The sequence below is a fragment of the Corvus brachyrhynchos genome, unplaced genomic scaffold (assembly GCF_000691975.1).
Source record: "Corvus brachyrhynchos isolate BGI_N302 unplaced genomic scaffold, ASM69197v1 scaffold87, whole genome shotgun sequence".
Taxonomy (NCBI): Eukaryota; Metazoa; Chordata; class Aves; order Passeriformes; family Corvidae; genus Corvus; species Corvus brachyrhynchos.
Window position 1 is genome coordinate 3,033,206 of NW_008239767.1, and position 10,444 is coordinate 3,043,649.

Below are 10,444 nucleotides of genomic sequence, written 5' to 3' on the forward strand. Positions count from 1 at the left end.
GGGCACTGCGCCAGAGGGGAGCCGCGCGCCAGCGCCACTCAGCCACGGGCCTTTATTTCCCCCGCGTGTGGGGTTTCAGAAACGAGCTGTGACGCCTGCCGCGTACAGTTAGTTCTTCCTATGAGTACTGAAGCTGCCTAAGTTTTGTAAGAGCCAGGAGCCGCAGTGGGTTTTTTTTCCCGCAAGTCAGAGAGGAGGACAACATTCATGCACTGCTGTACTAAGTGAGCACACCTGGAAGAGGGAAGGGAGGAGAAGTGGCAGGTAAGATTAGGGCAATGGTTTCTTCCAGGGAGTGCGAGATTTCAAAAATTTGTTGTCTATTTTGCTTTGTCAGAGTAGAACTTTGAATTCCAACTTTCAGGTCATTTCAAGAATAAGACCAAAAGCAGTTAAAGAAGATATTTACAATAGCAGCCTCTGTTATTTTATGGCCTGAAAATTGCATTTAAAATTGTGTAAGCTTAGTTTGAAATGCATTAACTCTCCTCCAAGAAGAAGGAAACCCCAGAGTAGAGGCTGCACTGAACAGACCAAGATAAAACACTGCCAGGAAACTGGACAGAACTTTTCTTCTCTCTGAGCTACACTGATACGTAAATTCCCTCTGTGGTAGCCTGAAGAGAAACCTCTTCTAGTTCTGCTTGATTCTAGTCTTTTCCTGAGCATCTGAGATGCATTCAGCTGGAATAAGGTAGGTTATAATGACAAAATATTTGAAGCATATCCTGAAAAATTAGGTAGTTCTTGTCCTGTGGATGCAAGAAAGGTTTAATGTTGGAAGCAAGAAGTGAAAGAACTGAAAATAGTTTTACTTGTATGGATACGCCTGGCAGCTGGAATGCCACCAAACAGGGAGTCCTGTTATCAGCTGGGTTTGGAAACTGGAGGAAGAACTTCAGCATTTTCATTTAGCTGGGAATGTCTCTCACTTTCTGGTTTCCATCTTGTCTTCTCTGAAGCAATTCATCCTACCTTAAAGAGCTGACTCAAGAATTCCAATTACTATAAGACAACCCAAAATCTGTATGGGAAAGGAGTGAAGGAAAGGAGAGGGCAGAGGGGCTTGGAGGAAGAGTGGAGAACAGCATGGCAGAATGGGTAACATACTGAGATTGAGGGTTTTTTCTTGAAATCAGCTTGAAGCCTTCTCAGAACATTTCCTCCTTCCTCTGGAGGCTGTATTCTTTCTCCTGTTCTCCCACCCTGCAATGCTGTCTTTGCACCCATCTACACATTTACATCCTCATCATCTGGCAAGAGGAGCCCTGTGTTTCCCGTTTGCCAGCAGCCTGTACTGGACCATGGCAGCTGCTGACATTGCCCATGCTTGGAGTCGGCCTCCCTTAAACAGTAGGGATGGGGTTAGTAAACAGATCTTAAATGCATGGCTGGAAACGACAAAGCTGCCTAGCAGGACCACTGCTCTGGTCTGTAATGAGAATTACCATGTTTATTAAGTTCCTTGAACTTCTTCCAGTTATCCTGAAGTGTAGTTAGTTCATTCCCAGTGACAAGTGGTTCATTATAAATGAGGAAAATCTTGGCTTCCAAGACTGCCTTTGTAAGCAGTGAGCACTTGAGTATCGTGTTTCAAATGGAAGGCTCCAAGGCATCTATTGAAGGTTCTGTGCTTTGGCTGGTTTTTTTCTTTCTAAAGAGTGGCAGAAGGGAGCCATAGTACTCCACTCATTTCCTTGCAGAAAGTCTCTCTATAAAGCAGAGAGAAAAACATGGACTTCCCTATAAACTTAGTTATGAGTGCATCTGGGAAGACTTCTGCCATCACAGTGGAATGACATCAACCCAGACTTTCTGTATGAACAAGCAGTTAGTGACTGAACTTTCCTTAGGGCTCACAAAGTTCAGCTACAGAGGAAATCAAATATCCAGACCCTGAGGAACAGCTGAGAAAGGGAGGAGTATTCTAGGGAAAAATAGAAAAATCATTCTCAAGCCTAACATTAGAACTGTCTTATTCAGCAGGTATATCAGGGCAAAGCAAATTTAAACCAGCTTTTCTACATTAATATAACATTAGTTATCCTCAAACCATGCTAGTTTGTGACAGGCTGGAAATAAAGGAGATGCTTCCTCATGCAACGTGTAGTTAAGCTGTGGAACTCCTGGATGCAGAACATTATGGCTACAAAATTTTATATGTATTCAAGGGAAGACTGTCAAGCTATGGAAGAGAAATTAACTAAGGTTTCCTTACACTACAACCTCTGCTTTAAAGTCCACCAGGTACAACTGCTTGTAAGTTAAGAAACCATGAGGGAGGAGGGGCATACATGGTTGCACTCTTCCTGTCCTCTACCCTAGGCAACCACATTTAGCCAGTGTCAGAAACAGGATTTTAGGACAGGCAAGCCTTTGGTCAGGCCAGGAAGGTATTTTTAATGTCCTCGTTATAGTATTTTTTTATTTTGGCACCTTCTAACGTACCCATAGATATGTAAAATAGTCATTCTTCCTCAGATTTAGTGCTAATTGAGCGATAACCGAACCAACACTTTGAAGGTAACTTTGTATATCAAAGTTAATGTTTAAATGCGCGCATTTCTGCTATACCGATTAGCTAGACTGGTGTGAACAGCTGGCATCCCTCTACAAAATCTTGTGCCTGGGGTGATTCTGCTCTGCTTTCAAAACTTCCTGATATCTTTTCATGTGACCACTTACACCCCAGAACTCAGACCTGTGATCACTGTAATCTCCAGAAGTTCTAGGAAAGTCCACACATCTTCTCCAAAACCTGAGTTAGCTACTTTAAAGCCAGGGAGGGTTTCTTTGTGTTGTAAAAAGGGATTTATATGTCTATTGATTTATATGTCTATCTATCTATCTATCCTAGTAAGTGGACTCCAGCTCAAAGTTGGTGTTCCATTCTGGCAAAGGTGAAAAGTGTCAAAACTATGCTAAAACAAATCCACTCTCTGATTTTCGCATCAGAAGCAACAAGCTGTGGTTGAACTGTAGTGCTTATTTTAAGTTTTAAAAGTTAAAATTATTACTTACTATAGACAACAAATCTGTCTATAGAGTAAAGATGCCTCAAAAATCATGTCACTGGTCCATTATACAAGTTTGAAAGTGATATTCCCTCTTCTTTTTATATGTTGCACATATACCCCTATTTCTCATGCTAGATCTTCAGCTAGCCTGTAGACAGGCTGTTTCACTGGAGAGCACCACTTTTATTATTCTAAACTAAAATTAAGGAAAGTGGTTATATTTGGCCTGGCCTACACTGCCATTGCAATGTTAACCAGAGAGCTTAACCACATACAAATCCTTGAATTGCTTGGCTTTTAAAGTTTAATCATAGACCCTTTCTTTCTTCACTGCTGAGGTTTCCATGTAATTGGAATGAAGGATGTTGGAACTGAGCACAGGTTTCCCAGTGGCAGCCGCCAGTAGTTGGATAATGCCACTGACATCAGTGCTGCCAAAGGAGAAAAATGGTCTTTTAATGTTTTGAGCTCAGAATCTGGGTTCAGTTTCTGGCTCTGCCTCAGACTTCTAACAATTTTACATTTTTCCTGCATGTTTCTCAACTACAGATGGGAATAATAGTGTTTTTTGTCTTTCCCATTTAAAATATTAGCTCTTGGTGTGGTGCATCACCCCATGTAGGTGGGGCATTCCACATGTGACCATAAGACACAGACAGCACAGTTCCTACAGCCTTTGTGGGATCCTGAAAAAGGCATGTGATGGGTAACCAGGCTTGTCCCTCCTACTTGGCTGAGCTTTGCTGCATGTATATATAACCAGGAGACTCCTCTACACCAGCAACATTCTGCTTTCCTCACTTGTCTGTCTGTCCTAGAAGACCTGGTTTCCTTGGGATAGCAGCTAGCAAAGTGCCATTTTTCATACAGACAGATTCATAATTCTCAGCTGGGTGGGTAATGGAGAAGCACTGGTGACTTTTAAGTCAGTTAAAGCCACTTTTTGGCCACTTCATGAAAGAGCACAATTGGTCTGGTTTCCCAAGAGTTCCTGAGTCTCACAAGTGTAGTCTGTCTATCCATCTCTGCTCGGCTGCCAGCTTTTGAATACACTGAGGGTTTTCAACTATGTTCTACCTTCAACTATATAGCTATAGAAAAGAGAAGCAGAAACATAATGTATAACTGCATTCCTTTGGAATAAATAAAACCAGGATGCTTGACCAAGTGGAATGACTCAGACTGCTGTCCACTGAGGGAAAAACAGGAGGTTTCATCTTCCAGTAGGTAACTCAGCATGGATGCTGGCTGAATTATCTGCACCCATCTTGCTAGAAACCATTGGAAGAGTCAGAGGCAATACAGGGAATATATGAGGCATTTCTATTTTGAGCAGAGTGTAGAATTCTGTTCCATTAATGTCAGTTCTAAAACTGCATGATTACACCTGAAGATGTTAAGATAACTGTGTGTATTTCCAAAGTGTATTTTCAAATCTCTCTTTCTTGTTTTAGAAAAAAATAAAATAAAATGGAGCACATGTTACTGCTATTCATATTTTTCATACCTATATTGGGTCTCAGTAATGGAACAGAAACGGAACAAGATTTTACTTGGCACTTAAAGAAGATTCCCCAGATTGTGAGAGAAAGAACTTTCTCCCTTGACAGCCCTAAATTTGAAGCAAAAACCAAATTAGAGCTGAACAGTGTATGTGGAATTGAATGTCAAAGAAAACTGCCAGTGCCAAGCTTGTCTGACTTGAAGAACCTCTTATCCTATGAGACTGTTTTTGAAAACGGCACACGAACCCTGACTGAAGTGAATGTCCTCGGAGCAGTGCTTGACCCAGCTGGGAACACAACCACACGAAGGCCTTCAAGAAAGAAGAGGCAGATATATGGAACAGACAGCAGGTTCAGCATCTATGACAAGAGGTTTATGACCAACTTTCCGTTCAACACAGCTGTGAAGATCTCCACCGGCTGCAGTGGCATTCTCGTTTCCCCCAAGCACGTGCTGACAGCAGCCCACTGTCTGCACAATGGCAAGGATTATGTCAAGGGCAGCAAAAGACTGAGGGTGGGCCTGATGAAGATGAAATCCAGAGGCAACGGCAGGAAACACAAAGGTGCTAAAAGAAGTAGGAGAGAAATTTCTGTGGCCAAAGAGGATCCCAAAGCTGCCACAGAATTAAGACAATCCAAAGGTGATGGGAGAAAGCAGAGGAGATCTGGGAGGAAGCAAGGGACTTCAGATGGCATGCCCTCCTTCCAGTGGACCCGGGTGAAGAGTACGCACATCCCGAAAGGCTGGTTTAAGGGTGTCTCTGGGGATATTGCCCTGGATTATGATTATGCTGTTCTTGAGCTCAAGCGTCCCCACAAAAGGAAATACATGGATCTGGGAATCAGCCCAACAATCAAAATGATGCCTGGGAGCATGATCCACTTCTCAGGTTTTGACAATGATCGGTCTGGGCAGCTGGTCTACAGATTTTGTAGCATTTCTGATGAGTCCAATGATCTGTTTTATCAGTACTGTGATGCTGAGCCTGGCTCCACAGGATCTGGGATCTATCTCCGTCTTAAGGAGCCGAACAAAAAGAAGTGGAAACGCAAGATCATCGCTGTTTACTCAGGCCATCAGTGGGTGGACATCAATGGTGAACAGCAGGATTACAATGTAGCAGTCCGAATTACTCCTCTCAAATATGCCCAGATTTGCTTCTGGATACATGGGAACGATGAGAATTGCACACAAGGCTGAAGAGAGCTGAACCTCCCTTGCCTAGCACCCGCACTGCCATAGAGTGAAAGTCGGCCGCAACAGTTACTGGAGGAACATCGCTCCGTGTCAGAACGTTTTTGGACTCAAAGCTCACAAGTAGTGCTATGGTGACTTGAGGAATGCTGAATTGCTGGGGGAGGGGTAGAATTGTGAGACAAAATATTTCTAATTGTAATCAACCTAGTACGCACTTAAAATCCCAAACTATATTTATGTTTGCAATTGTGATAAATTCAAGTCATTCATGAGGAGAAAAAAAAATGGCTGCACTTGTTTGTCATTTTTTTTTCCCCAGGGGAAGGGTTGAAACATCTCAAACTGATGTTATTAAACAATATCTATTTTTTTCCAATGGATTTACTTTTCTCAGGGTTCTGTTCCAATTCTTCAAATGCAAGTTGTGCATATAGCATGTTACTGTATGTGCAGAATGATCCAGAGAACTGCATGAGAACAAGACATTATTCTGGCATTCTCTAAAGACCACAGGTCCATGTTGAGAAGCAGCACTATAGTTAATGATTGTTAGTTTGGAAAACTTGCTCTTCTGGTTGCTGCAGGAACACTCCGATGGAAAATCCAAATTTATGTAGCTGAGGGTTACACCTTAAAGACAAATTCACCTCATTGCTCAGTAAAACAGCAAAAAAGAAATCAACAAACAAAAGTTTCTATGCTTGGAAGAAGAAGACACATCTGGACATAGTTTAATGCCTTTAAATATTCTTTGAGAAGCTATAGAAATCTTAAACACATGCATTTGCCTTCCAATTAGTATTTGGAGAGTTGTAGGTTTAGTTTCTAGTCAAATGTTTAGCTTTACCATTGGGAGAAGTCACTGACTCCTGAAGTGGCTACTTGACAATCATTTGGAGCTTCACAGATGATATATTTTTTGGGTGCTAAACATTTCTTCAGTTTTTATAAATTACTTTTATACGAGTTCAGCTTCATAGATAGGATAGTATGTATTAGACTGGGAGTTGGAAATCAGTATTTTAGTTTGGCTTTATACACTTTTGAAAAGTGGGTGGTTTTAATCACATTATATTCAGACTCCACCTCAACATGATTTACAAGGTGAACTAAAAATTTCTCCCAACAAAATTATAGCACCTTCTGAATGGTAGAACTATCCTGTGCATTATAAAAGGTATCTTAGATAGAAGCAGTAGTTAGCAAATAATTTGGTTCAATGTGTTTGCAGAACCATGTATTTAATGAAGACACAATCTGAGCTTGACTTTTACACATCTTTAAACACAAACCACCTTCTTAAAAATTGTTGTTGATTGCTATACAAGTCTATATCTTTTATTTTATGTCAAGATTTTGAAGTACACAGAATTGTTATGGTGCTATGTTACTCTAATAACATAAAAAGATACTGTGCCTTTCTGATCATATCCTTTGGGTTTCTATACTTTTAGAATATTCACCACCATAATATTTTCATTTTTTTACCATAAATTTATGCTGACCAAAATACATTTTCTTCCTGTGCAGGAGAAAAAAATACAACAAAATTTAAAAATATTATTTGTTTGTTGGTATCTTTAAAATGTGCTTGTAATATCTTCTGATGGAATAAGATGATTTTAAATAACCCACTCTTTTTGTAGATGATTGAAAGTATATAACCTGACACACTGAATGTGCAGGCAACTTTGTCCTATTATTGCCAAAGCATAAAAATTTAAGACTTGCTTCCATATCATAACCCTAACAATATTTCATTAATTGGAAGAGATCTCACTTTAAAGGAAACTATTTCTTTTAATGTCAACCTTTCCAGGGAACACTCAACTTTTCTTCTTTTATTATTTTTAAATTTTATTTTGTGTGATTGTTTGCAGAAAACTAATAATAATTTTTAAAGTTTAGAAATAAATCTCTAAGATTTTAGGGTTAATTATTTTTTATTGTTGTTAACATCTCTATTAACACGTGGCTTTGCTGACAATTTTAAATCACCTCATTACAGTATTTAATACTCTTACTCTATGCAACAGACCTATAATATTCTTTAGTCAGCTCTGTAATGTTTTTCTTAAGTGCCTTTTTCCTAGTTACTGTGACAAATAAGGTACCACATTATTAATCTAATACAAGACAACCCAAGTCCATGGATTTTTTTACAATTATCATCATTGTTGATTTGGGTCTAAAACTGATCAAGATAAGGGGACTTAGTAAATTCCTTGTTTTGTTGAGTCTTATTTAAGCGTGCTCCTTAGAAGAAGAAATAAAACCTATTTCTCTATCAGTTTGGGAATTGGGAGCAAGGTAAGAATGAAAAATGTTGATGTCAGCTTTCAAATGGTCTTGTTATAATAATCATCTGCTGTAAATATCTCAGCCACAACCTGAGGTTCTCATACCAGGTTGATAAAAACCCTTTGTTTTCAGAGAATAAACACTAGATGCTCAGTGCTTAATTTTGTGGTGCTAAGAGATTAAAGAGGTTGGCCAGAGCAACATGAAAATTAATTTCAAACAAACAAACCAACCTCTGTGTCTTGAGTGCACATGCACAAACACGTGCAAATATACAGGCTTGGAGAACACACGTAGTTTTGATTGAGTCAGCACCTTCAGGCCAGGGAATGCAGGTACAAGAAGACACAGACAAAATGTTTTTCCTGTTGTCTCTGCATGCTAGGCAACATTTCAGTCTTCCAGTTGGTCTATTAGAGAAGGAAATGCTCTGTGTAGGCATTGTGACTATCTATTACAAGGACTTCTGGAATAGTTCATAAATCAAGTACTTACACGCAATCCCAGGAATTCATTGTGCTGCATAGAGCTCTTGGTACCCACCACTGCAAATGGGACAAGAATTTCTGAGCCATGACCATCTCAGATTTTCTTAAAGACTGGCAGTTACTATCTAGTTATCAATGAGAAAACACGAGGAGGAAAATATGATCTCAAGAGATCAGATCTTGCTGTTGTCTAGGACACTAGCAGCAAGGCTGTGTTTCCAGCCCTTGTGATGTTTCCCTAAAGGATTTTTCCTCTCTCAGGTACCAGGCTGTACATCATTTGTTTTCATCAGTACTAATGCTTTTCTATAAGAGTTGGTATAGTAGACCTTTTTATTTAACTGTATTCCTGGCTTTAGGTAAAAACAAACTCAGTCAAATCTCTTTTCTTCTAGAGGGCTACTGGAATTTATAAAGTGAACAAGTAAGTTTTTTCGGGGCCAAAGATAAACCTTGTATGCAAGCTATTAACACAGCCAGACCAGGTTCTGCAAGGTATTTGTGGATGTGTTTAATCTGAGCCTCTGAGACACACAGTGGAAGTCAAGGGGGTTATCTGCAGTGTGAAAAATTTAGTCTAAGTTTTTACTAACTTAGCAAAAGAAAAGCACAACATTACATAGGAAAATTATTTGTTATATGAGGTATAGAGTACCCAATACTGTAATAATTGCTTAAAGAAACTCCTTGACTCAGTTTATAACTTACCATCTTAATTTTGCAGATTGATGTGTCTGTATGGAGTATGAATCAGCACGAATATGGCTTAAGTAAAAAAAATAATTCATCCACATGTGGAGGAAAGAAGCAGCTGGGGAGTTCTTTCTAGTCTGCTGATAAGGGATGACCTGGCAGCAAACAGCAAATAAAACAGAAAGAAAGAACAAGTAGATGGTATGGAAGACCAGGAAGATGGAGATGGTATGCAAGGGATAAAGAAAGTGTGCAAAGTAACAGATGAAATGACTGCAAGGTAGCAGAGGGACCCATTGTGAGAAAGAGTAGGCAGCTGGTCAAGACTTAATAGTATGAATTAAGATGTGAAATTCACAAGTTTCATCAACAATTTTTCACCGTTAAAGACAGGGCTTTTCTTCCCAGCCAATAGCAACAAGGAAGGGGCTGTGAGAGGACTCAGGTTGTGGCAGGGAACACTAGCAGGCAGGGGGTTTTGACCCTGATCTACAATCCATGCCTGAATTTGCAGGGATTATGCTTCTGTTCATTTAGGGTCCTTGGAAAGCAGCAGATCTGTGTCCTGACCAAAAGTCTTGGCAGTATGAACCTCCCAGTACACTGGATCACCAAGAGTGGAGTGAGTAAAGGGAGTTTCTCAAACCCAACCTTTTGTTGGGATTCCTGTAAAGGCTGTTCTCCACTGGAAAAAAAATCCAACAAAAAATCTCAGACTTGTGGCATTTAAATGTTGGCTCCATTTTTTGCATGTATCTAGAAATTCTAGGTAATAAATTTTTTTCAAATGTCTTCTGTTTGTGTTTGGCATTTGTAGAAATTTAATCAACTCCTTCTAATTTTAAAGCACAGATTATTGCAGATACTTCCATCTACAAATTCCTGGATTAAAGAATGACAGGGTGGGGAGGGGGAAAATGTTATTAAACTGAAAGCTTAAAATTTCACTCTAATCTCAAAGGATTTGGAAGTATATTGGGTTCCCTTTGCACCAGCCTTTTGCTCCAAGTGTCAGAGCATTTAGGTTAAAAACCTAACAAAAAAACCTAAAAAAAAAAACAGAAGCAGCTGTGAGGATTCTTTCATGTTTTTTGCTTTTTTAAGACTGACAGAAAACTTTATATTTTTAACTGTGCAAAATGACAAGCCATTTGAGAAAATAAATGCAAACCGTTGCTCTGTTAAGATATTATATGATGCACTTATTATGTCAATAAATATTTTCTGTTGTTTTTCTTT

The 10,444-nt window shown here is 39.5% G+C and overlaps 1 protein-coding gene across 1 annotated transcript; it reads left to right on the top strand.

The window, feature by feature from the left end:
- The first annotated feature begins 40 nt into the window (after positions 1-40).
- PRSS35 (protease, serine 35) lies at positions 41-10,444 on the top strand. Its single transcript, XM_017742885.1, has one exon. It carries the CDS (start codon positions 4,488-4,490, stop codon positions 5,724-5,726), a length of 1,239 nt encoding a protein of 412 aa, XP_017598374.1. The 5' UTR covers positions 41-4,487; the 3' UTR covers positions 5,727-10,444.

Excerpts from the sequence above, each read along its gene's own strand:
- PRSS35 (XM_017742885.1), top strand. The coding sequence starts at position 4,488 with ATGGAGCACATGTTACTGCTATTCATATTTTTCATACCTATATTGGGT.